The sequence below is a fragment of the Heloderma suspectum genome, chromosome 17 (assembly GCF_057233095.1).
Source record: "Heloderma suspectum isolate Gila_16-S chromosome 17, 16-S_ref, whole genome shotgun sequence".
Lineage (NCBI taxonomy): Eukaryota > Metazoa > Chordata > Lepidosauria > Squamata > Helodermatidae > Heloderma > Heloderma suspectum.
The window spans coordinates 17,914,822-17,941,679 of record NC_139474.1 but is presented as its reverse complement, the minus strand read 5'-3'; the positions used below and the strand labels follow the sequence as shown (position 1 = coordinate 17,941,679).

General features: G+C 48.1%; 2 protein-coding genes across 3 annotated transcripts in view; one reads left to right on the top strand and one right to left on the bottom strand.

The window, feature by feature from the left end:
* Nucleotides 1-3,698: 3,698 nt before the first annotated feature.
* Nucleotides 3,699-8,707, bottom strand: PSMB4 (proteasome 20S subunit beta 4). Of its 2 annotated transcripts, XM_084823507.1 has the most exons (7): nt 8,592-8,707; nt 8,127-8,333; nt 5,914-6,060; nt 5,209-5,290; nt 4,935-5,051; nt 4,667-4,755; nt 3,699-3,843 (listed from the first exon to the last, which is right to left on the bottom strand). In XM_084823507.1, the coding sequence occupies exons 1-7, from the start codon at nt 8,672-8,674 to the stop codon at nt 3,831-3,833; spliced, it is 738 nt and encodes a 245-aa protein (XP_084679633.1). In that variant the 5' UTR covers nt 8,675-8,707; the 3' UTR covers nt 3,699-3,830. The 2 variants fall into 2 exon arrangements, with proteins under 2 accessions (XP_084679633.1, XP_084679634.1); XM_084823508.1 differs by lacking the exon at nt 3,699-3,843 and having other exon boundaries at nt 4,663-4,755.
* CGN (cingulin) overlaps nt 7,878-26,858 on the top strand; it is a 91,397-nt gene continuing 72,416 nt past the window's right edge. Inside the window, exon 1 of the mRNA XM_084823500.1 lies at nt 7,878-8,074. Coding sequence (XP_084679626.1) covers nt 7,885-8,074 — 190 coding nt within the window. The 5' untranslated portion in view covers nt 7,878-7,884. The remainder of the gene's footprint in view (nt 8,075-26,858) is intronic.

The window sequence follows — 26,858 nt, the reverse complement described above, 5'->3', positions numbered from 1 at the left end:
TTTATAAACACGCGTTTTTATTATGGAGAATGATAGGGATTGCCCACACTATGGCCGTCACCTTGGTGTTACTGGACCAGATTCCCTAGGAACAAAGTTGGGGGGGATTCCCACCTCCCAAATAACATTTGCATCTCCCTCGGTGTTGGGGTTTGATGTGAAACCACTTCCGAGGGCATGTGTCAGATCACGGCGCCACACAGCGCGTGGACTGCCATTTGATCTCCTGCACTTGGCAAGGTTCCCTTGGAGAAATTATCTCTCTCCTGCCCCCCACCCTTCAGTGCCTCTTCATTTTTTTTGGATTAAAGTACCTTCTGTGCTTTGGTCTCGGGTGGGAGGAAGCTGGAGATGGGAGGAAGCTGGGAGAATCCCATCCTCGGGGTGGGAGGAAGCTGGAGAATCAGCGAAGAGAGGCAGGTGCCTTCAGCAACAGGTAGGAGGGGGAAGATCCATAGAAGCATAGAATAGTAGGGCTAGAGGGGGCCTATAAGACCATCAGGTCCAACCCCCTGCTCAATGCAGGGATCCAAGTCAAAGCATCCCCAACAGGTGGCTGTCCAGTTTCCATCTTTAATGTACAACTGATGTCCTCGAGGGTCCCCGTTCTCATCTTTTAATTGAGAGGTGTGCAACCCAGCGCCCTCCAGATGCTTTGGACTACAACTCCTATCATCACTGGCCACGCTGGCTGGGGCAGCTGTAGTCCAACATCAGGAAGGCACCAGATCGCCTACCCGTTCAGGTATGTGATCCTTGCGATTCTTCCATGCGGCTGCCATACTGGGCTTGCGTAAACTGAGCAGTGAGAAGTGGGGGGGGGGGGGCGCTTTCCCTTGGCAGGAAACCGGAGTTCCTCAGGGTGGAATGAACCGACCATCTGCTAGCCAGGCCCTGACCCTGGAATTCAGCGTTGCTGCCTAGAGCAGGCATCCTCAGGACCAGCAGGGGTTGCGAGAGCTTTGTTCTGACTTCGCCACCAGGAGAGGTGGAGGAGAGGAACCAAGCGGGATGGTAATAGAAGTGCCTCAGCCCACAGCATAACCTCAGGGGCACAGGTTATGTATAAATGCTGATTTATTCATTTTTTAAAACCTTTAATGAACTTTACCCTTTTGTACTCACATTAGTGGTGCAATTAAATAGTGGATTTCCACCCCCCCTTCCCATGGCAAATGCATTAAATGGGTTCTGCAGTGCTATAATCTTTCGAACCTGGGGCTGCCCTTCCATCCCCTTCCCATAAGCCCCTCCCCATTTCTGCCTGTACGACTTTGATTGTATTGATCTGATTTTTCCTCTCAGACAGAAGCATTTTCCAAACTGTTCCTGTTTCATTCGTTCATTGCATTTGTATCCTGCCTTTTTTCCTCTTGCAAGGAACCGAAGGCAGCTTACATGATCCGCCTCCTCTCCATTTTATCACCACAACAACCCTGTGAGGTAGGTTGGGCTGAGTCTGTGACTGGCCCAAAGTCACCCAGTGAGCTTCCATGGCCGAGTGGGGACTAGAACCCGGATCTCCCAGCTTGTAGTCCAACACTCACCACTACACCTGTTTCTCCATCTTCTTTCTGTAATAAGTTCTCCAGTAAGATAATGGCTTTCAACCTGGGCTCGGGATCTTCAGAAGCTTAGCAGGGGAACATCAAGAATAAAGACCGGTAATGGCAGGTGAGCTCCCCCAAAAGGGTAGTTGATGGTGGCTGATCCTCCCCTGCAAAGTACAGGTGTGTGTTGGGGATTCTGTTAAGGCAATTTTTCCTCAACCTGATGCCCTCCAGATGTGTGTGACTGCAGCTTCCATTGTCCCCAGGCAGCGTGGCCATTGGCCATGGTGGCTGGGGTCCAGCGCAACTGGAGGGCACCAGGTTGGCAAAGGCTGTTCTGGGGGTGCCCATTTCTAACAGGCTTTGCCCATGGGGTACATGAACCTCCTGTGTGTCTAAGAATCTTCTCAACGGGTATTTGGAAAGAATCTTGTGTAGGCAGAAAGCTTTGCAAGTTTTAATCTAGGTTAGCCATTTACTTGGATTGGGGAATGGGGGCTCAGCCAGCTTTACTGACATTTCAGCTTCCCAGTCTTGTGCAGGATCAGAACAAGAATTGAACAAAAGGACCAGCCGGCCCCAGTCCCTGCAACTGAAGGGCCAGGCCCTAGCACTGCCCCTTCCCCAGATCAGTTCATGAACTCCAGCCTTCTATAACCAGCCAACAGCTCTTTGACTCGAGGCACTTGCTAAAAGGGGTTAAAAAGTAGATAATGCTGACTAGCTCTGCTTGTGCCTTGCCTGTTGTTCCCCACCTCCCAGCGGTTTGGGAATACCTGGGTGGAAGTAGGAACAGACATACTAATTTAGAATGTCCTGTCTTGCCCTTGAAATACTGCTTCCAAGGGTGCAATCCAGAAAAAAGTCCTACAACTCCCAGCATTCCCCTGCCAGCCATGCTCATTGTGGAATGCTGGGAGTTGTAGGACTTTTTTCTGTCTAGACCTGCATAGGATTGCGCCCTTGGAAGCAGTATTTCAAGGGCAAGGCAGGACATTCTAAATTGATCCTAAAACTTGCATGGGTTTTAAGCCCTTTAGGGTGCAATCCTAACTGTGGCTTCCTCTTACAGCTAGGCAAAGCCAACCAAGCTGGCTTTGGGTTAGTGAAATACAGCAATACTGACTTTTGAGTTTCAAATCTCAAGGTGCTCAAGGCCTAAAAATCTGCAGTGCAATCTTAAGGCATGTTCAGAAATAAGGACTGCAGTGACAATGTTTTGAGGAGACGTTTTGCTTAACCGGTTGGCAAAAGTTTGGCCGGTTTTTGTTTTCCGCATCAGGATGCTAACTGCAGCTTCCCTCCTCTGTGTACCCCAATTCTTTTTCTCCTCTGCCTCCTGCTTTTCCTTCAGCTCTCAAGATCTCTCCCTGCCCAGTCTACACATTATAACAGACTTTTAAACTACAGTAAGGAAAGATTATTCCAAACTGTAGGTTTCAACCATGCACATCTCTTTACTAAATGTAAAACTTGCAGAATGTAAAGGAGGCCTTTGGCTGTCTAAAGCACAGATTCAGAACAGAGCTGTGAACCAGCTCTGCTGGAACAGGCCCAAACTGGATGTAACAGCATTCACTCACTTAGTTGCATTACTTATGTAAATAAGCACAGAGGGCACAGTCCAGATCTCGGCCCCCTTTGTTCCCCACTGTGGTCCTGACCTGGATTGGGCTTTTACACCCAATTAAAAAATATTTAAAAATATAGTCGCACAATCAAGATGTCACATCCAGCTTGGCCCTCAGATCGCAGGCAAGAGATTGCACGTTTGAATAATTGCCATAGTACAAAGCAAAAACACATGTAGAAAACTAAGCCATTAAGGAAAAGGCCCCAGGCTTTAGGTTTCTCCCTAATGTGCTACTTTCCTAGCTGCAGGAAATTTTCTTTAGATGGAAGACTGCTCAGAAACGCAATCCACCCCCTTGCATTCTGAAGTGATAGTAGTCCTTACAGTGCCACACCACAAAATAATTCCCAGTGGGCCAACTGGTTCCAGAGCCACATAAGCCAGCAAAGCTTTGGAGATACGGTAGGAGGCACCCCTGATATAAGTCAACAGGAAACTTCCAGCTGAAATACTCATTGATGTAGAAAACTACAGTAAATGTTTCCAGTGCAAGAACCATAATACACAGGCAAGCGTCTCAAGCCTCATTTATTGTGTTTTACAAAAAGCATTTCAGGTCTTCCTGAAGCTTGGGCATTGAACGGTATTACAAGGGACTTGGGATTGTATCTCAACAGAAACACAGCGGGCTCACAGGTTTTTCAGTTTCATTCAAAGCCGCTACACAAGAAAAAGAAAATGAGAAAGATTAGGCTGGCTCCTGTTTAATTAGTAGTAGACAGAGATACAGGATATCTGGAGATGGTTATGGCATGGAAAATAAGTTGTATTTGAACTTAAAAAGGCAGTAATCAAACTGCTGTATTTCAGACTATGAATACGAAATGAATATATCTATTGGGCACAGGAATACTATGTACAAACAATCTTAGGCTCAGAACATCATTGCAAGAAGGATTTGCAACCTTGGTCAGAAGGCTGGGCCGTGTCTTCCCTGGCAGGTGTCACTCATACTATAAGCTCTTCTGTGCAATTACTTCATTCCTGAAAAGGTGTGCACTCTTCCCAATGATCCACATACCCAACACTCAGCTACTCTCGAGGAGGGAGTAAATGGAATGGAGAGTGGGAAGAGGGAAAAACCTAAGCTCCTAGTAGTGTTTTAAGCTCCAAGGTACTGGTGGCAGGACTAAAACCAGGAGATACGTACTTCTGCTCCCAAAGGGACGGCACTGGAGGTGGGCGGGGGATTATTTGAATAAGCTACTCCTGTGAACGTGTGAGCAGAGCAGCCAGTTCCAGCATGTCCTCTTCTACTGGCAAGAGAAGTTATTTTATGGCAGGATTGGCCAACGACCGAGTCTATCCATTCTCCAGACAGTACAGGGTCAGGAAAGGCCCTTTGTCACCCAAACAGACCACCTCCTCCTCCTCCATTGTCAAGTAGGCAGGCCAGCAGTTTCTTTGGGTCTAAACACTGTTGCGCTGTGCTAAACACTGGAATAGTTCCGCTTGAAACTGGGCCCAAACATGACATGCTCACCTGACGAGATGTGCTATTTCCCAGTTGGTCTCCAAAGAGATGGGGCCTTCGATTTCCACGCCTTTCTCCGTGACCGTTGTCAGCTCATACTGAGAGGAGAGCAAAAAAGTTAGACCCTCTGCCCTGTGTGTTTTCCTCTAAAGTGGCCTTCCCGCACCGGGGTGGTGGTGGAGGGGGGCTATAGAAATGCACATTCTTCGGAGGTGCCTGGTCTTGTGGGCCAGACTTGGTGGCCCTTTAGGGCCCCTCCTTGCTCTCCGCTTCTTACCCTGTTAAATGAGCGGGCATCCCTGTAGTAGAGGATTTTCATGCAACGCTCAATGAGGGCTCGCGCCTCTTGCTTAGACAGGGTGGGCTTCTTTTCCAGGGCATCCCTCATGAGCGGCTACAACAGCGGGGGAGAGAGAGAGAGAGAGAGAATGAATATCCTCAGTTGCATGGCCATGGGTGCTGGGATAGATCCAAAGACCCCATGCCTAGTCACGGCCAGAACACAGACTGGACCCACAGCACCTCTTCCACTGCCTTCCCAAGCCACTCACCTGTGCCACATACGAGCCATAGCCGGTGGCGAGAGAAGGCGCTTCGTAAGCCACGCCAAGCATGTCAACGTAGCCTAAGAAACTGAGAAAAGAGGACAGGGGCTTTAGTCCTGCGGGGAACAAGATCACTTCAAGCATTCCTCCACCCACCCCAAATTGTTGAGAGAGGGATGACAATTCTCAGGTGTGCTACCGCAGGTACAAAAACAGTCTCCTGTTCAGCGAGACTTTTTATCCCATCCGATCTGAAAGGCTCACGGTTCATTACGGGGTGAATGAACTGGGTTCATGCTGGATTAAGGCTGCCGCAAAAGCAAACACCTTCTGGGCCGCCTCCCACACTCTTGCCCGTCGCCTGTTGATGGCGACAGGAGGAGAACATACATTACCTGTGCTGGATAAATCCAACGTTCATCTAAGCCCCCACTCTACTCCCAGCGGCGGCCAGCCAAGTGTCTCCAGGAAACGTGCTGCCTCGGAATTACCAGTTGCTGGGGAACACGAGCAGGAGGGTTCTGTTGCCCCCATGTCCTGCTTGTGGGCTTCCCAGAGGCATCTGGTTTGGTGATTGTGGGTAAACCGGATTAGATAGGCCTGTGGTCTGATCCAGCAGAGGCTCACCCGATGAATCATCTTGAGCTATCCTAACCCTGCCTGAAGGTGGGCTGTGAATCTCATGGCACTGGAAATGCTTTCTGGCCTTACCCTTCTCCGTTGGCATAGCCACCAATCACAACCGTGTTCCAGAGGGGGTTCATCTTGGACCGGCGGCTGTACATGGCCCGGGTAAGCCAGGAGTGGATAGCCTTCGGACTATAACTGTGGCCGTCTCCTAAGAGCTCCTCGTCGATCCTGGAGGGGGCAAAGCCATATTAGACCCACCCAACATGTAGCTGCAGGCCTCAACGGGAAATATTGCCAAAGAGATCAGCCTTCCCCAACCTGGTGCTCTCCAGGTGAGTTAGGACTCCCAACTCCCGGCATCCCCTAGCCAGAAGAATGAATGGTGAGGGATCATGGGAGTTACTGGCCAAATCTGGAGGGCCACAAGTTGCTGGAAGGTTGGGGAAAGCTGAAACAGATAGACAAGGCCCGAGGGCTTGGCCAACTTGGCCTGTGAGAGCCTGGGGCATCCAAAACCTGACCAGCTGACTGGCCCAAGACCTGAGGACACAGAGCTAGAAAAAGCTAGAGCCTTGAAGGGTTCCCCCTGTAATATTTTAAAATAAATTAATTACATAAATAGAGCAGCCTTCCTGGTAGCTCAAAATCTCTGGAGGGCATCAGGCTGCGGGAAGACTGGGCGAGCGCTGCAACACAGCCCTGAGCTTCTGGTGCCCAATTAAGAGCCACCACTTCAGGAGCCCCTCTTCCCCCAAGTCTCCACAGCACCCGGCCCTGTTTGCCTGGCCGTGGTTACCCTGTACATCAAAGCATTAGGCTGGTGGAGTGCCACAGCCCCATGTGACTCAAGTGGGCGGGGCCTCCTTCCCAAATTCTATAGAAGAGGAGGCTGGCTTCATCAGGGGGAAAACTGCTGCAGGTGAGGTGGTTGTCTCGAGCTCCAACTGCACTGGGCGTCCTTCCCGAACAGTTAAAGTGGGGTGAATTATTTCTTTGAAAAGGGTTGTACTCTGGTGCACTGCCTAAGGGACTGACAATGCACTATGCTCAGTTAACATTGCACTTTTCTGAAACTGCTCAGCCACCTTCCCTCAGCCCCTCGTCTGAGATATGGTTTTAATGATACTGACCTACCTCTTAGGGTTGGTGTATGCATTACTGCAATCATGTAGTTGAAATGCTTTGTACACCCTAAATGCTGAGAACTATTGTTTGTTTGTGGTCCTGACCAAGCGTGCTCAGGGACTCTAAAATGTATGCTTCGCACAGCTCCTTGGAAGGAATAGGCCTCACTATATGTAGAAGAGGAATGCTTACAAGCCTAACAAGAAGTTCTGCAAGGAGGCTGGAAAACTGCTGTGTACTCTCAACAAAGCCAGGGCTGTAGGGGCCTCCCCAATCATAGCTCTAAAACTTACAGCAAGGAAATAAAGTGTTTGCAATTATGCAAACGTTGCATTTTCTTCTGCCTTTTTAGTTTTGGCTTTACACAAGGGCTGGGAGACTACAGAGGGCTGGCACTGCCTGACTGGTGGGGGATCCCAGCTGCTCTACCTCTTGCGAGGGCCCTCTTACCTACTGTTTTCAGGCTATAATGGAGGCCACAACTTGGCTAAGACTGGTGGAGGAGCTTGCGGGTTTTACTTAAAGGCCCAGCTACTTTTCTGACGTATAAGATGAGCACTAGAGGGTATAGAAGCTGGCATTGGGGGGGGGGGTGTGTGTGTGTCTTATTTATTGTATTACATTTTTAAAACCATAAAACGCAACTTGAAAAAGCATAATACAAAACTTGTAAAAGCTTAAAAATACCAGGTGAAACCACGGCAAAACCCGGCAGCAGTTACAGCAGGGAAAGCCTGTCTGAAAAGGTGTGTTTTCAGGAGGCGCGTGAAAGAAGCCACATTTTCTGCCTCCTGAACTGCACAGGGGAGGGTTTTCCACGGGGAGGGCGCCGCTACAGAGAAGGGCCGCCATCGGGGCTCTTCGTGGCGACGTTTCCTTTGTTTTGGAAGGGCCAGCAGAAGCTGGGGACGGCAGCGAACTGCCCTAATGCCAGGAGATGCAGCCTGGTGCCCTCCAGCTGTTTTGGGCTACAGCTCCCCTAATCCCTGGCCATCGGCCACGCTGGTTGGGCCTGGCGGGAGCTGCAGTCACCAGCACCCGGAGGGCACCAGATTGCCTGCCCCTGCCCTGAGGAAGTGCGCCGGCGGCCATTGCGAGCATCGGGTGCGGTGCACAGGTGATGCCGCCCCCCCACCCCCCACCCCCGGTATGGAGCCCTCCCAACTTACACCATCTGCTCCACGACTCTCTTGAGGTACTGGAAATCGGCGTAGTCGCCGGACGCCCCCAGCACGGTGCTGCCGTTCACCTTCACGAGCCTGGAGATGTCGCGGAAGCGGGCCAGCGACCCGTAGGAGCCCAGCGTGTCGGCCGCGACGACCACGCCGCCGTCGAACCGCAGGCCCAGGACGGAGGTGCCGGTCACCATGGGGCTCCTGGGGGGCGGGAGAGGGAGGCGGGGGCCGTTGGCGGCGCGGGGGGCTGCCAAGGGCCCGGCGCCTGCCGCGGCCGGGGGGCCCGAGGCAGCGGCCCCGGGCCGGCGGGGCGGCCTCGCCCCCACCCGCGCCCCTCCGCCGCCGCTCCCTGCGCTCGGCTGCAGCGCCCCTCGGCATCCCCGCCGGCCGGCTCCCGGGCCGCAGCGCGACAGGGCCTGGCCGCGCGGCCGCCCCCCCGGCGGCCCCCTCCCCGCTTACAGAGTCCTGGCGGCTGCCCCGGGCTGCGCCCCGCCGGGGCCGCGGGCCCCCCGCGCCGGCGCCGACGCCGACGCCGCCTCCATGTCCCGCTCGCGGACGGCGGCCGCCTAGTCACTGCGCCGGAAGCGGCGGCGCCCGGCCGAGCATGCGCGGCCGCGCCGGGCGCGGGCGGGAGGAGCCGCCATGTCGTGTGCGGCGCGTCGCCGTGTTGAGCGGAGGGCCGTGAATAGCGCCGGGCGGAGCGCCGGCCGGGGGGCGGGGAGGGGGCGGCGGGGGGGGGGCGGCGGGGGGGGGGGCGGCGGGATGTCCTCACGCTTGTGCCAGAGCTTGAGGCAGTAATGGGGATTGTGGGGGGGGGGATTATGTAGGCACGTCGCCATTTTGGGAGTGGCTCCGTAAAGCCCGCCCGGCCGCTTCTACGGCGACACGTGCCGCCGCAGGGCTGAGCGCGCGCTGAGGGCCCGGCCCGCGGAGACGAGCGCCTAGAGCGCCCCCGGGCGCCCTAGGCGCGGATGTGTTCTCGCGAGAAGGGGAGGGGGCGCGGCTAAGGCGTCGCGGAGGGGCGTTCAGGCGCCGGGCGGCCATTCGCGGCGGAGCCGCGGGCGGAGCGGGAGGCCGGGCGCTCGTCGGAAGGGAGGCCGCGGGCGACGCGGGATGCGGGGGCGAGAGCCCTTCAAGAGGGATTTCTTTTCGGCGCGGGGCGCCGCTTTCTCTTTCCCTGAGGCACTGCTGACGGATGTTTCTAGGGAGGCTTCCAATTAAGTGTTGCGTGCGGTGTGACCCAGAGGCTTGCAGTGACATGTCCGCTGTATGCAGATAGGAAATCAGAGAATGGAGCCATAAGCCTGGAATATGAATGAAGGGGGGGGGGGCTGGGAGGGGGCAATTGATTTTCGGGAGTAAACGGGTTTAAGGTCGTCTATAGAGGGCGCTGGCCGAATTTTGGGTGGGGAGGTATTTTGGGAAGTATAAAAGCGAAACGCAAAATAGAATAGTTGGTTTGGGGTGGGAAAGGAGGGTGGGTGGCGAATTTGGGGAGAATGTGTTAACTTAAGAGCAGCTTATATGAAGGGTTTTGTTTCGGTTTTGTAGTGGGGAAGTGTTTTTTTTTTTGTAACGGTGTTTCTGCGCCATCCAAAAAAGGGGTTTTCTGGGTGGCCTATTGTTTAAAAAATAATTATTTAAAGGCATAAATTGGAGACATAAAACCAAAATAACAATGGAGGAAGAATTGAACTGGGGCAGGATCTTGTGGGGGAGGTAAGGAATTTTTGAGGGATAAACTTAACACTAATTTACACCTCCCCAACCCCCCACATTGCCCTCTGTTAGGTTGGGTGGGGGAGGTATTTTTATCCCTTGACCGCTCCATGAACAAAATGCAGGACAGGGCTTAGGGCCAGTGTGGTGTAGTGGCAAGAGCGTTGGACTGGGAGCTGGGAGATCCGGGTTCTAGTCCCCACTCGGCCATGGAAGCTCACTGGGTGACTTTGGGCCAGTCACACACTCTCAGCCCAACCTACCTCACAGGGTTGTTGTTGTGAGGATAAAATGGAGAGGAGGAGGATAATGTAAGCCGCCTTGGGTTCCTTGCAAGAGGCGGGATATAAATGCAATAATAAATAAATAAATAGGGCTGATTCAGCATGAGCCTTACATGTCCTGCTACCACAGTAAGTAATGATTGCAAGCTTAGATGGCTTTGAAGTGAATTAAATGCATTCATGGAGCATAAGTGTGTTCCGCGGCTCTGGGGCCACCGCACAAAAGGCCCTGTTCCTGATAACTGCATGCATTATTACTTCAATGTGCTCAGCCCTGATTAAGTATGCATAGCATTGCTGGGCACTGTTCAGAGCACTTGGGGTTGCTGCCTGCCACTGTCAAATAAGCTATCCAGGAGCCCCAACAAAGGAACTGACTATTACAGGTTAATTCTGTGCTTGTCTATGCCCCTACCCACCCCCAATTTGGCAAGGGAAAAGGTGTAGTGCCCAGGGGGTTACTTGGAAAAGTACTTTTCATGTGCAGATAACTAAATCATAAATGAATGTTAAAGTATGCTGCAATCCTAAGTGAAGAGAGAAATGTTTTGTTATTATAAATGTAATATAATAACAGTATATTAATGGGAAATATACTGTTGTTTCTCTTTTAGAAATCAGTGTGGGACACAGCTTGTCTCACCACCCCACTCTTTGACCCTTCTGTGCTGCCATATTTTTTGTTTTCTGGTGCCACCATTGCAAGGGAAGTCTGTTCAACTCACCACTAAGGAAGCCTTAAGATGTGACGTGTTGATGCTCCTGGTTCAGCTGAAGTTTGGAATTAGTGTTTTAAAAATATGTATTGGGAGCATCTGAAAAATGAGAAGCCAGAGAAATACCAGAGCAGAATATTTAGAAAATGGTTATTTAGGGCACCTTTCCCCAACCTAGTGCCCTCTAGATGTGTTACACTCATGTTCTGCTTGTGAGTTTCCCGTGGGCAGCTGGATGGCCACAGTGAATAGAATGCAGGACTAGATGGACCCTTGGTCTAATCCAGCGCAGCTCTTCTTATCCCTACTACGGCTTCAATTGTCCCCATCCAGCATGTTCTAGTCTGACATACAGAGAGCAACGGGTTTGGGAAGGCCAATTTAGGGTATTGAGTCATCTAAAATATGTAACACCTGGTCTAGTTTTAAAGAGTGTTCACAGTTACACCCAAATGACAACCATAGAATTCATAAACTGGATGGGAAAAACCATGTTTAAAGGCCCCATTCTTGGTTTTATTTCATACTTAACATCCATAGAGTAATGCATTTGAGACCAAATGACATAACTTGCCCCAACATTCAGAATGGGGCCAGTGTTATATACTTGTAGGTCAGGGGAAGGAGTCTGAGAGTGTACGCTTGTGTCTACTCAAAAGGGTTCAGTAGGCCTGAGCTCAGTAGGCCTTTCCCCACACATATATAGGATTGAGGTCTGAAAGCTAATGTTTTTGCCACTTTGCACTATTTATTGGAATGCACAGAATGTAATTAACTTCCTTTTCAGTGAAAGGGCTGCATACCTGGTTTCTATAACTGGACATCATATCATTGATGTGGCCATTGGTCCTCTCTAGGTATTAACGATACTAAAGGCGATAAGGATTGTCTTTAACAGGCACCAGTGAGCAAAATGTGCTTCTTCTGTGGCTTGGGATGTCTGGTAGCTACTAGCTAGGACCCAGCCAACTTCCTTGGGTGGGGCCTGGAGACAAACACTTTGGCTTTTGGAATGTAGCCAAATATTTTTTTCTGCCAGTTCCAACAGAGTGCTGTTTGCTTTGGAGGGGAGTGGGAAACTGCCATGACTTTACAGACCAGCGCTGTCTATCAGGAAGTTAACTCAGATATTTATAAATAAATAAGAGGTTTCTGCAAAAGCACCACAGATCTCACTCTGCTGGCAAATGGGCCCTAACAGCTACCCCGAAACTTTGTACTCTTCAGCGAAGGGGAGATAATGAAACAAAATTGTGGTTTTGCAATGTGTTTCTTCTGATTCCTGTCACTCCTTGGGTTATCTCCTGTGGAACTCCATTCAGCTTCCAATTAAGGGCTTGGCCATCTAGAAAAACCTGGCGGTGCCGCAGAGGCAGTCCCATGAGTGCCAGCTCCCTGGCTCCTAACAATTTGTGGCTGGCTTGTTTTTTTTCCACCATCTTACACAGGCAGAAAAGAAAGTGACAGTGTGGTGATATGATTAAGGTTAACGAGCAACTGATTACTCTGTGGAGAACATAATTTGGGTAACAAGGGTTCAGGCATGACGTGCCACTGTGAATTGCTTGGGGGAATGTGGCAGAATGGAAGCTGTCTTTTTCCTGGCTAGTTTCCACCCTCTATCCTCCAAGAGCAATGTTCCAAATTGGTGTTGGCAGGAACGGTGTTCCCACAGGCTAGGGAGAAAAAGATTCACTGCTGTCTGTGTGCTAGAATGTGAGTGCATCAATGCAGGACAATCTTGAGGTCCTGGTTTTGACCTTAAAAAACCTTAGATGCAGGGTGGTGTATCTGGAAAAGAGATCAGCATTCTGCGTTGGAGCAATCCACATCTACCTGTACATTCAATACATTTCCTCGCAACATAAATCCTTTTTTTCATTTTGTGTGTGTATAGCTTGATTCCCCATCACAACAAATAACTACGTTATGCTATATGCAGAGATCTGGGAAGAGCCAGTAGAATCATAGAATAGTGGGGTTGGAAGGGTCCTATAAGACCATCGAGTCCAACTCCCTGCCCAATGCAGTAGTTCATTAAACAGTCTGATTCTCAAAGTGCGTCTCTTGAGGGAACATTGGATTTCAATCCAAGCCTTTGTTCCGGATGGAAGACTGATTAGAATGGTGTTAGTATTTCCTTCTGCCCTACTCTGTTCTGCAAAGACCTTGAAATAACTGATAAAGAACCTGTTCTGCCCCTTTGCTTTGGTACTTTCACCAAACAGGCAGAAGTGGTGTGGCCTTTTTTTTAGCAAACTGTTTTTTCTTTATGGTTGCTACTATCAGGCCACAGTTGGGCATGTATTTCTTAGTGAGCATGTTCTTATCCTAACTGGATTTTAAAAGAGTGCAAGACGAGTTACTACAGAGTAAATTAATACAATATACAGCAGATGAAGTACCTTCAGCCAAGTGCAATGGGGAGGGGGAAATAATTGTTAATGACGATTAGGGTGTTACAAGCACTTCCCTATTTCCATCTGAGATGGAAAAGCGGCCAAGCAAATGGGGATTGGGATTAGAATTTGGTCCTCCTGCTCTACAGAAGGAGAACAGCTTCCTGACTGGAGCTACAGGGAAAATAGTTTGTGCTAAATGTGTTCTCTTTGGCAAGTCTGGCAAATAAAGTTGTTCGAATGAACGTACTGCATCGTTCTACCGCAGAGCTTCTGGGGTGCTGTGTGTGGAAGGCCCATGGTGCAAAATACATGGGGGAAACGGCCACAGTGAAACAGCCTTGCCCTGTCCAGTTCCTGCCATACCTGTTCTTTCCCTGCCTCCGCCTGTCGGTCCAGTTGTTCTTTTCTGCCATTCTTTTTGCTGCCTGCTGTGGAGAAAGTGGCCCTTTGGGGAGTGCTCGGCGGTGGCGGCAGGTGGCAAATGGTCGGCACAAAGGAAGGAGACAGGCCCGACGACAGCCCGAGGTGAGAGGTTGTATCTCATCCTCGCATCACCACCTGGAAGGGAAATTGGTGAGGTGAGCTTTGCATCCAGGTGTCGGGAACCGTAATGCTCAAGCCAGGCTCTACAACACAGTGCTTAGCTCATGCTGGAATTGGCCAGTGGGGGGTGGGGGAGATGCAATGGTTTAAATTTGAAAGAGAACAATTTTCCTAACTGGGGGGGGGGGGGGCACTGGACAAAAGGCCACCGTGACTGGGCCAGGAAGACAGCGGTGGTTGTGTTGGCCTGGAAGGACTGAATGCCAGTCTCTGAGCTTGGCTGCAGTGAGCATGTTTTTGAATCGGAACAGGAAGCATTAATTTGCCCATACACCCCCAAAAGATTTACTTATAAAGCCTGCAAGCATAAGACTTATCCGCTATCAAAAAGGTGCCTTCTCCGTGTTTGCGGGCCTGCCTGCTTAGCAGAAGGAGGCTGGGAAGCTCAGAACAGGAACTCCCACAAAGATCCAATAGACACTGATCTGAAGGTGGCTAATGCTGCTGTGGGCCTCAGTCAAGCGTAATGGAATGCTCCAATTGCGCTTGATACACAAATAGCACATAATTATGTGCCCCTGGTTTGGACTCATAAGAGCTGTTTTTTGACTGGACCAACTTAAGCCTTGTGAGCTTTTGAGCTACACAGAACTCTGTCATCCAGCAGATTAGAAGCGGGCACAACATTTTGAACAAAACCACCAACACATTGTGTTTGGCTAGGAAAGTGAGATGGAAAAGTCAGAAATACACAAAATTAAAACATGGCTTGTAAAAACGAATAACCCTGACAGCGTGACAAACATATTCCAAGTGCACTTTTTGTTGCAGGAGTTACACAGAAGTAGACCTACAACATAGTTCTCCCGTGACATTGCTGGGCACCGTCCCCTGTACAATGTCCCCAATTTTCAGCTTCCACTTGCCCTTTTGTGAAAAAGAACTGGACACGGGGCATGAAATGGCCTGAGAAACTTTGCTTTTGCCATTGTGTTGTTATCCCCAAAGCACAAGCAACGTATTGGAGTGTAAAAATGTCCTAATGGTTTTTCCAAAGAAAACTGGTATGTAGGTTTGCGTAAGCCATACGATTTCATTGGGGGAAGATTTACCTCACCAGACAGTTTTCATATTTGTTGTTCAGTCAGTCAGTCGTGTCCGACTCTTCGTGACCCCATGGACCATAGCATGCCAGGCCTTCCTGTCCTCCGCTCTCTCCCGGAGCATGCTCAAGTTCATATTCATTGCATCGGTGATGCTATCTAGCCATCTCATCCTCTGCCGTCCCCCTCTCCTTTTGCCTTCAATCTTTCCAAGCATCAGGGTCTTTTCCAGTGACTTTTCTCTTTGCATTAGATGGCCAAAATATTTGAGCTTCAGCTTCAGGATCTGTCCTTCCAATGAGCACTCAGGGTTGATTTCCTTTAGGATGGACTGATTTGACCTCCTTGCAGTCCAGGGGACTCGTAAGAGTCTTCTCCAGCACCACAGTTCGAAAGCATCGATTCTTCAGTGCTCAGCCTTCCTTATAGTCCAGCTCTCACAGCCATACATTACTACTGGGAAAACCATAGCTTTGATTATACAGACCTTTGTCGGCAAGGTGATGTCTCTGCTTCTTACTATGCTGCCTAGGTTTGCCATAGCTTTCCTCCCAAGGAGCAAGCGTCTTTTAATTTCATGGCTACAGTCACCGTCTGTGGTGATCTTGGAGCCCAAGAAAATAAAATCTGTCACTGCTTCCATTTCTTCCCCTTCTATATGCCAGGAAGTGATGGGGCCAGATGCCATGATCTTCGTTTTTTTAATGTTGAGTTTCAAACCAGCTTTTGCACTCTCCTCTTTCACCCTCAACAAGAGGCTCTTTAGATCCTCTTTGCTTTCTGCCATTAGGGTGGTATCGTCTGCATATCGGAGGTTGTTGATAATTCTCCCAGCAATCTTAATTCCGACCTGTGACTCATCCAACCTGGCGTTTCTCATGATGTACTCTGCATATAAGTTAAATAAGCAGGGTGACAATATGCAGCCTTGTCGTACTCCTTTCCCAATTTTGAACCACTCGGTTGTTTCATGTCTGGTTCTTACTGTTGCTTCTTGACCCTCGTACAGGTTTCTCAGGAGACAGGTAAGGTGGTCTGGTACTCCCATCACTTTAAGAATTTGCCAGAGTTTGTTGTGATCCACACAATCAAAGGCTTTAGCGTAGTCAATGAAGCAGAAATAGACATTTTTCTGGAATTCTCTTGCTTTCTCCATGATGCAGCGAATGTTGGCGATTTGATCTCTAGTTCCTCTGCCTCTTCGAAACCCAGCTTGTACTTCCAGTAGTTCTCGGTTCGCATACTGCTGAAGCCTAGCTTGTAGGATTTTGAGCATCACCTTGCTGGCATGTGAAATGACCGCAATTGTGCGGTAGTTTGAACACTCTTTGGCGTTGCCCTTCTTTGGAATTGGAATGTAAACTGACCTTTTCCAGTCTTGCGGCCACTGTTGAGTGTTCCAAATTTGTTGGTGTATTGAATGCAGCACTTTAACAGCATCATCTTTTAGGATTTTAAATAGCTCAGCTGGAATACTGTCATCTCCGCTAGCTTTGTTGTTAGTAATGCTTCCTAAGGCCCACTTGACTTCACTCTCTAGGATGTCCAGCTCAAGTTCAGTGACCGCACTATCATGGCTATCAGGGACATTCAGATCTTTCCTGTATAGTTCTTCTGTGTATTCTTTCCACCTCTTCTTAATCTCATCTGCTTCTGTTAGGTCCCTGCCTTCTTTGTCCTTTATCATGCCCGTCTTTGCACAAAACGTTCCCTTGATATCTCCGATTTTCTTGAAAAGATATCTAGTCTTTCCCATTCTATTGTTTTCCTCGATTTCTTTGCAGTTCATTTAAGAAGGTCTTGTCTCTCCTTGCTATTCTCTGGAACTCTGCATTCAGTTGAATATATCTTCCCCTTTCTCCCTTGCTTTTCGCTTCCCTTCTTTCCTCAGCTACCTGTAAAGCCTCATCAGACAGCCACTTGGCTTTCTTGCATTTCTTTTTCTTTGGGATGGATTGAGTTGCTGCCTCCTGAACAATGTTACGGACCTCCGTTCATAGTTCCTCAGGCACTCTGTCTATCAGGTCTAATCCCTGAAATCTATTCATCACCTCCACTGTATATTCATAAGAGATATGATTTAGGTCATACCTGAATGGTTTAGTGGTTTTCCCTACAATTTAAGCCGAAATTTTGCAACAAGAAGCTCATGATCTGAGCCACAGTCAGTTCCAGGTCTTGTTTTTACTGACTGTATAGAGCTTCTCCATCTTTGGCTGCAAAGGACATAATCTGATTTTGATATTGACCATCTGGTGATGTCCATGTGTAGAGTCGTCTCTTGTGCTGTTGGAAAAGAGTGTTTGCTATGATCAGCGTGTTCTCTTGGCAAAACTCTATTAGCTTTTGTCCTGCTTCATTTTGTACACCAAGGCCATGCCTGCCTGTTATCCCAGAAAATTTGCCCATGCCTGTCCATTTTAGTTCACTGATTCCCAAGATGTCGATGTTCAATCTTGCCATCTCATGTTTGACCACCTCCAGCTCACCTTGATTCATTGATCTTACATTCCAGGTTCCTAAACAATATTGTTCTTTACAGCATTGGATGTTCTTTTCACCACCAGACACATCCACAGCTGAGTGTCCTTTCTGCTTTGGCCCAGCCGCTTCACTCTTTCTGGCGCTACTTGGAAATACCCTCTGCTCTTCCCCAGTAGTATATTGGACACCTTCTGACCTGAGGGGCTCATCTTCCGGCGTCATCTGTTAGCCTTGTGATACGTTCCATGGGGTTTTCTTGGCAAGAATACTGGAGTGGGTTGCCATTTCCTTGTCCAGTGGACCACATTTTGTCAGAACTCTCTGCCATGACCTGTCCGTCTTGGGTGGCCCTGCACGGCATAGCTTATGGCTTCACTGAGTTACGCAAGCCCCTTCGCCACAACAAGGCAGTGATCCATGAAGGGGAGTTTTCATATAGGGTAAGGAAAACACCCCAAACAACCCCAAACTAGTTTTTAATAACAAGGTTTGTCTAAAGTTTTACAGTGTGTGTGATATTTCTAATATTTTGAGTTTAAAACACACTTATGACGCGGACTCATTTGAGATTCTGGAGCATATTACCACCCCAGGATACATGGCTTGGAGTAGTAAAATGACCCCCAAACATTTGTGCATATTTTTATGTGTACTCGATGAGGGGAATGACCAGGCCATCCTTTGCTGATGCTGTGGTATAGCAGACAAAATACTGAACGTGGGGAAGAAAGGCTTGGGTTCAAATTCCAACTCGGTTATTAAGCTCACAGCTTGGGCAAATTGCCGTCTTTTAGCCTGGCCTCCCACCAAGAGCAAGGAAAACATAAGGTAGCCAGATGTTTGCTGTGGTGGGCCTGCTCAGAGGAAGGACAGGGTCCAACATTAATAAGAAACATTCTACTTTTAAAAAAGGAAAGAAATGGCTGGTTAAACCAAAAGGTGTCGAGAAGAATCTTATGTTTGGTCACAGTCAGAAAGGAAAATTGGCCAGGCAGTCTTAGCTGGAGACGTCTCTTTAAACTGCAGCTTTTCTCATCAAGGATCTGATGCGATGTTTCCACAGTGCCCTCCAATGTGTCCCAGGGCACTATTTCCTTAACTTCTGGGTATGCTATCCAAAATTGAATTGACATGCTATATGAAAGGGGTCAGCCATGTCTGTGCCTGAAGGGCTTTAAAAAAAATTATTTGGATTTTTGTGTGTTTGTGAGAGGCTATGGAAGTTCATAAAAGGACTTGGAGCAGGAGAGGCTTGAACGGGTGAACAAGGATGTGTTTCTCCCTCCAGTGTCAGCTGTCCTGAGGTACACTTTGCACAGCACAATTCACCAAGACATTTTCAGTTTCTCTGCTCAGGCAATCACTGTTCAATCTTCAACAGCGCTTGGGAGCGGGTGACCCCGGAGTTAACACTGGCTTGTCTGAGGGGAGTTCTCTGGCCCCACAGTTGCCAACCCACAGGCAAGAAAGGGTGTAAAAAAAGGAGTGTTTGTAGCAGCAGGACATTTGAGGGAATTGGCCACCTTCCCTCCAGTTCCCCTCAAAGTTGGCCAGCCAACAAAGCTAGTTGGTGACTACACCGCTCTCTCAACTATGGGAATTCAACAGGGCTTTTGATCTGCAGCATATGTAAGCCACTGAACCAGTTCCTAATGCCAAGAGTCCTATGTCACCCTGACATTGCTGCTGCTGCTGTTGTTAAACCCTAAACAACTTGGGACCAGGATACCTATTTATTTATAATATTTATATACCGCTCCGCATGAAAGATTTTGGAGCAATGAACAAGATAAAAGAATAAAACACCATATTAAAACAATTAAAACATTTTAAAAGAAACAGATTCTGAACTTAATAAACTGTGGCTGGTCACTCAAGGAAGGCCTGTGGAAAAACAATGTCTTCAGGAAGCGACGAAAGCGACATAACGTTGGCACCTGCCTGACCTCCAAAGGCAGGGAGTTCCACAGGAAGGGGGCCACCACGCTGAAGACTCTTTTCCTGGTGGACTCCATCCGGGCCTTGGGTCCATGTAGAACCACCAGAGACATGCCCTCTGATGACCTCAGTGACTGGGCAGGTAGGTAAAGAAGAAGGCGCGCTCTCAGATATCCTGGTCCCAAGTTGTTGACAGCTTTGTACACTAGTACTAATACCTTAAACCTGGCCTGGTAGCAAATAGGCAGCCAGTGCAGTTCCCTCAGCAAAGGAATTACATGCTGAAAAGGGGCAGCTCCTGACAACAGCCAAGTTGCTTCATTCTGCACTAGCTCCAACTTCCAGACCAGCCTCAAGGGCAGCCCCACATAGGGCATATTGCAGTCATCATCATGGTGATCACTTGTGATCGAGTAAGATTGGCTTCCAAATATAGAGTCTATATAGTTGTTGTTCAGTCATTCAGTCGTGTCCGACTCTTCGTGACCCCATGGACCATAGCACGCCAGGCCTTCCTGTCTTCCGCTCTCTCCCGGAGCGTGCTCAGGTTCATATTCATTGCATCAGTGATGCTATCTAGCCATCTCATCCTCTGCCGTCCCCCTCTCCTTTTGCCTTCAGTTTTTCCCAGCATCAGGGTCTTTTCCAGAGAGTTTTCTCTTCGCATTAGGTGGCCAAAATATTTGAGCTTCAGCTTCAGGATCTGTCCTTCCAATGAGCACTCAGGGTTGATTTCCTTTAGGATGGACTGATTTGACCTCCTTGCAGTCCAGGGGACTCGTAAGAGTCTTCTCCAGCACCACAGTTTGAAACCATCGATTCTTCGGCGCTCAGCCTTCCTTATAGTCCAGCTCTCACAGCCATACATTACTACTGGGAAAACCATAGCTTTGATTAGACGGACCTTTGTCGGCAAGGTGATGTCTCTGCTTCTTACTATGCTGTCTAGGTTGGCCATAGCTTTCCTCCCAAGGAGCAAGCGTCTTTTAATTTCATGGCTACAGTCACCGTCTGCAGTCATCTTGGAGCCCAAGAAAACAAAATCTGTCACTGCTTCCATTTCTTCCCCTTCTATATGCCAGGAAGTGATAGGGCCAGATGCCATGATCTTCGTTTTTTTAATGTTGAGTTTCAAACCAGCTTTTGCACTCTCCTCTTTCACCCTCAACAAGAGGCTCTTGAGATCCTCTTCGCTTTCTGCCATTAGGGTGGTATCGTCTGCATATCGGAGGTTGTTGATAATTCTCCCAGCAATCTTAATTCCGACCTCTGATTCATCCAACCCGGCGTTTCTCATGATGTACTCTGCATATAAGTTAAATAAGCAGGGTGACAATATGCAGCCTTGTCGTACTCCTTTCCCAATTTTGAACCAATCGGTTGTTCCATGTCTGGTTCTTACTGTTGCTTCTTGACCCTCGTACAGGTTTCTCAGGAGACAGGTAAGGTGGTCTGGTACTCCCATCACTTTAAGAATTTGCCAGAGTTTGTTGTGATCCACACAATCAAAGGCTTTAGCGTAGTCAATGAAGCAGAAATAGACATTTTTCTGGAATTCTCTTGCTTTCTCCATGATGCAGCGAATGTTGGCGATTTGATCTCTAGTTCCTCTGCCTCTTCGAAACCCAGCTTGTACTTCCAGTAGTTCTCGGTTCGCATACTGCTGAAGCCTAGCTTGTAGGATTTTGAGCATCACCTTGCTGGCATGTGAAATGAGCGCAATGGTGCGGTAGTTTGAACACTCTTTGGCGTTGCCCTTCTTTGGAATTGGAATGTAAACTGACCTTTTCCAGTCTTGCGGCCATTGTTGAGTGTTCCAAATTTGTTGGCGTATTGAATGCAGCACTTTAACAGCATCATCTTTTAGGATTTTAAATAGCTCAGCTGGAATACTGTCATCTCCGCTAGCTTTGTTGTTAGTGATGCTTCCTAAGGCCCACTTGACTTCACTCTCTAGGATGTCCGGCTCAAGTTCAGTGACCGCACTATCATGGCTATCAGGGACATTCAGATCTTTCCTGTATAGTTCTGTGTATTCTTTCCACCTCTTCTTAATCTCATCTGCATCTGTTAGGTCCCTGCCTTCTTTGTCCTTTATCATGCCCGTCTTTGCACAAAACGTTCCCTTGATATCTCCGATTTTCTTGAAGAGATCTCTAGTCTTTCCCATTCTGTTGTTTTCCTTGATTTCTTTGCATTGTTCACTTAAGAAGGCCTTCTTGTCTCTCCTTGCTATTCTCTGGAACTCTGCATTCAGTTGGATATATCTTCCCCTTTCTCCCTTGCTTTTCGCTTCCCTTCTTTCCTCAGCTACTTGTAAAGCTTCATCAGACAGCCACTTGGCTTTCTTGCATTTCTTTTTCTTTGGGATGGATTGAGTTGCTGCCTCCTGAACAGTGTTACGGACCTCCGTCCATAGTTCCTCAGGCACTCTGTCTATCAGGTCTAATCCCTGAAATCTATTCATCACCTCCACTGTATATTCATAAGGGATATGATTTAGGTCATACCTGAATGGTTTAGTGGTTTTCCCTACAATTTAAGCCGAAATTTTGCAACAAGAAGCTCATGATCTGAGCCACAGTCAGCTCCAGGTCTTGTTTTTACTGACTGTATGGAGCTTCTCCATCTTTGGTTGCAAAGGACAAAATCAATCTGATTTTGATATTGACCATCTGGTGATGTCCATGTGTAGAGTCGCCTCTTGTGCTGTTGGAAAAGAGTGTTTGCTATGATCAGCGTGTTCTCCTGGCAAAACTCTATTAGCTTTTGTCCTGCTTCATTTTGTGCACCAAGGCCATGCCTGCCTGTTATCCCGGTGATTTCTTGACTTCCAACTTTAGCATTCCAATCCCCTATGATGAAGAGGACATCTTTTTTTGGTGTTAGTTCTAGAAGGTGTTGTAGGTCTTCATAGAACCGATCAACCTCAGCTTCTTCGGCATCAGTGGTTGGGGCATAGACTTGAATTACTGTGATGTTGAATGGTTTGCCTTGGATTCGTACTGAGATCATTCTATCATTTTTAAGATTGTACCCCAGTACTGCTTTTCCCACCCTTTTGTTGACTATGAGTGCTACTCCATTTCTTCTAAGGGATTCTTGCCCACAATAGTAGATATGATGGCCACCTGAATTAAATTCGCCCATGCCTGTCCATTTTAGTTCGCTGATTCCCAAGATGTCGATGTTCAATCTTGCCATCTCATGTTTGACCACCTCCAGCTCACCTTGATTCATTGATCTTACATTCCAGGTTCCTAAACAATATTGTTCTTTACAGCATTGGATGTTCTTTTCACCACCAGACACATCCACAGCTGAGTGTCCTTTCTGCTTTGGCCCAGCCGCTTCACTCTTTCTGGCGCTACTTGGAAATACCCTCTGCTCTTCCCCAGTAGTATATTGGACACCTTCTGACCTGAGGGGCTCATCTTCCGGCGTCATCTGTTAGCCTTGTGATACGTTCCATGGGGTTTTCTTGGCAAGAATACTGGAGTGGGTTGCCATTTCCTTGTCCAGTGGACCACATTTTGTCAGAACTCTCTGCCATGACCTGTCCGTCTTGGGTGGCCCTGCACGGCATAGCTTATGGCTTCACTGAGTTACGCAAGCCCCTTCGCCACAACAAGGCAGTGATCCATGAAGGGGAGAGTCTATATAGATAATTCTTCAAAAGGATTAGACAGATTCATAGAAGATAGGTCAATCAACACATAAATCTCTAGCAGTGGGTCTGCAGGTGGCTGTAAAGGCTGATTCTGGATCTACACAGCCTCCCACAGTGAGGACATCGGTTTCCAGGTGGAAGAGGTGGAAAGCGGTCACGGTGAGGGTTTGTTTGACGTGCCTTCTGCTGAGCTATTTCTCCCTTTCGCCCCGTACTCGTGCTTCTTCAAAGTCCATAGCGCCTTTAATATAGGCTGACCTCCAGTTGGAACGCTCATGAGTTACAGCTTCCCAGTTCTCAATGCTTATGTTACATTTTTTTAGATTAGCTTTAAGAAATCTTTAAATCTCTTTTGCCGTCCACCAATATTCTGTTTTCCATTCATAAGTTGGGAATAGAGTAACTGCTTTGGAAGACGATAATCAGGCATTCAAACAACATGGCCGATCCAGCGAAGTTGATGTTGGAGAATTATTGTTTCAATGCTGGTGGTCTTTGCTTCTTCCAGTACGCTCACATTAGTCCGTCTGTCTTCCCAAGTAATTTGCAGAATTTTTCGGAGGCAGCGTTGGTGGAATTTTTCGAGAAGCTGGGAGTGGCGTTTATAGATGGTCCATGTTTCACAGGCGTACAGTAAGGTTGGTAGTACAATGGCTTTGTAAACAAGCATGTTGGTCTCCCTGCGAATGTCCCGATCCTCAAACACTCAATGCTTCATTCGGGAGAATGCTACAGTCGCAGAGCTCAGGTGATGCTGAATTTCAGTGTCGATGCCGGCTTTTGTGGAGAGATGGCTGCCAAGATAAGAAAAGTGATCGACATTTTCCAGCATCACACCATTAAGCTAGATTGATGGCGCTACAGAGGGATTGGTTTGTGCTTGCTGGTAAAGCACTTTGGTTTTTTTGATGTTAAGCGAGAGGCCGAGCTTTTCATATGCTTCTGCGAAGATGTTTAGGATAGTTTGGAGATTTTCCTCTGAATGTGCGCAGATTACGTTATCATCAGCATATTGAAGTTCTGTGACAGAGGATGTACTTACCTTACTTTTTGCTTTCAGCCTACTGAGATTAAAAAGTTTTCCATCTGTTCGATATATGATTTCTACACCAATGGGAAGTTTCCCTTCAACAAGGTGTAGAATCATAGCGATGAAGATAGCGAATAAGGTTGGAGCAATGACGCGTCCCTGTTTAACGCCTGATCCCACTTTGAATGGATCACTTTGAGAGCCGTTGTTATCCAAGATTGCTGCCGTCATGGAGGAGCTGCAAGATGTTCATAAATTTATTAGGGCATCCGGTTTTCAGAAGGATGGTCCAGAGAGCAGTTCGGTTTACAGTGTCAAAGGCCTTAGTCAGTTAAATGAACGCCATGTTGGTTTTGCTCCCTGCATTTTCCTTGGAGCTGTCATGCGGTGAAGATCATATCCACTGTCCCCCTGGAAGGGCGGAAGCCATTTTGGGATTCAGAGAGGGTGTCTTCTGAGATAGGTAGAAGGCGGATTGCGAGGATCCTTGCCAAGATGTTGCCTGCCGTAGCTAGAAGGGAAATGCCTCGATAGTTTCCACAATCTGTTCTATCACCCTTTTTAAAGAGAGTGATAATTATGGCATCCCTGAAGTCTGCTGGGATCTCCTCCTTCATCCAGATTTTTTCAGTGAGCTTGTGAAGCTGTTGTGTAGCTTCAGGCCCACCTTCTTTAAAGACTTCAACAGGGATCCCATCAGGTCCACTAGTTTTATTGTTTTTCATTTGGTTAATGGCTTTACTGACTTCCTCCAAACTAGGGGATACTGCAAGGTGTGTAAGCTCATCTCTGGTTTGTTTTTGTGTGATTTGCGAGAAAACCTAATCAGCCACAATAGAGTTACGGTTAAGGAGGTTGTGTTAATGCTCTTTCAACGCAGTGCAATACACTCTTTGTCCTTTAGAAGTTCGGCACCATCTATTGAGCATAAGGGGTTTGTAGTTTGTACCATGGTTTGTTGGTCCGTAGATGGCCTTTGTGGCATTAAAAAAGCCTCTTGTGTCATGGGCATCTGTAAAATGCTGGATTTCTTGAGCTTTCTTTATCCACCAGGTGTTCTTAAGTTCTCTAGTTCTTCTTTGGACCTCAGCCTTTGCACTGGCGTAGATTTTTTTCTTAGCGGCACAGTTGATGTCTTTTTTGCCATATTTGGAAAGCTTTCCTTTTCTTATCAATAATATGTTCAATCTCCCTATCATTCTCATCAAACCAGTCCTGATGTTTCTTAGTTTGGTATCCGATAGTTTGTTCACAGGCTGCGATAATGGAAGTCTTCAGTTTATTCCAGTGTTTCTTGACATTTTCAGGGGTTTCCATAGGTAGATGTTCCTTGAGGGTTGTTTGAAAGCAGGCTCGCTTAATAGGGTCTTGAAGGGCTTGGGTGTTCATTTTATGCCTTGGTTTTCTTCCTTGGAGCCTACGTTGAGGGACAATCTTAATGGCCATCGTGGAACGAATTAATCAGTGGTCTGTCCAGCAGTCATCAGCACTCATCATGGCTCTAGTGAGGAGTACATCGCAGCGATCTCTGGCACGGACAATTACATAATCTAGAAGATGCCAGTGGTTCGACCGAGGGTGCTTCCATGATGTTTTAAATTTATTTTTCTGATGAAAGTGTTGGTAATGACAAGATTATGCTCTGCACATTTAGTCAGAAGTAGAATTCCATTCTGGTTGCTATTGCTGACTCCTTCTTTCCCAATGGTCCCTGGCCACAAATCAAAATCACGCCCAACTCTTGCATTGAAATCGCCCAGAAGGATGGTTTTATCCTCCCTAGGTATCTCTGATAAGATGGTGTCCAGTTGGGAGTAAAAATTTTCTTTGATGTCTTCATCAGCATCTAACGTTGGTGCATAGGCACTTAGAATAGCTGCCTGCTGGTTTTTGGCGAGTTTTATTTGGAGGGTTGAGAGTCGTTCGTTAATGCCTGTAGGAACTTCTGACAAGAGCTTCATAAGATCATTTTTAATAGCAACGCCTACTCCATGCATTCGTCGTTCTTGGTCAGGCAGTCCTTTCCAGAAGGTGTAACCTCCTTTTTCTTTCTTCAGTTGTCCCTCTCCTGCTCTTCGAGTTTCTTGGAGTGCTGCTATGTCAATGTTAAAACGTCTCAGCTCCCTTGCAATGCTGGCAGTCCTGCATTCAGGGCGTTCACTATCTGCATTGTCCAGCCATGTCCGTATATTCCACGTCCCAAAGTTCATTTGTCTTTTGCGACCGCTAAATGGTGACCCCGCTGGACGCGGTAATCCAGTCAGGGAGAAGATGAGGCAGACTACCTCATCAGACTACCTCAGACTAAATGTGTCTAGGGCACATTTTCTAGCCCCCTCCCCAAACGGGGTGAGCAGAGGGGATCCTGAACAGGACTGCTCAGTCGTGGACACAGCTGCCAAACTACTCAACTGCCTCGGTCCTTGAATCAGGACGACTGAATCTGTATCCGCCGCCCATGTGCCGGTCCATGACTAGGGGCTTCCGGATTTCACAGTCCTGCCCCCGTTGCCGTTCGCCGATCGCCATGGGACTTTTGGTTGGTTGGGTTTTGACTGGAAGACGCCTGTGTGTGAATTTGTTTTATGTGCGGAGATCAGTGCACAGTGATCAATACACAGTCTTCACAGAAAAGGCTGTAATCCGATGGCATGAATATCATGACAATTGGTGGTCCTTTATCTGCTGCAGCCTTCCTCCGCCTTCTCAGCCGTTGTAACATGCATATTGCAGTAATCCAGTCTTGAGGTTGCAAATGCCTGTACCACCATGGCCAAGCCATCCCTGTCCAGATGGTGTCTAGCAGGCCATCTTCCCTTATATACACCAAATTGCTG

Bases quoted from the DNA above. Each gene is read 5' to 3' on its own strand.
- PSMB4 (XM_084823507.1), bottom strand. From the start codon at position 8,674: ATGGAGGCGGCGTCGGCGTCGGCGCCGGCGCGGGGGGCCCGCGGCCCC. The intron at 6,061-8,126 runs GTAAGTTGGGAG...TGCCCCCTCCAG, and splicing joins AGAGTCGTGGAGCAGATGGT to GATCGACGAGGAGCTCTTAG. The intron at 5,052-5,208 runs GTGAGTGGCTTG...CCGCTGTTGTAG, and splicing joins ATGGCTCGTATGTGGCACAG to CCGCTCATGAGGGATGCCCT.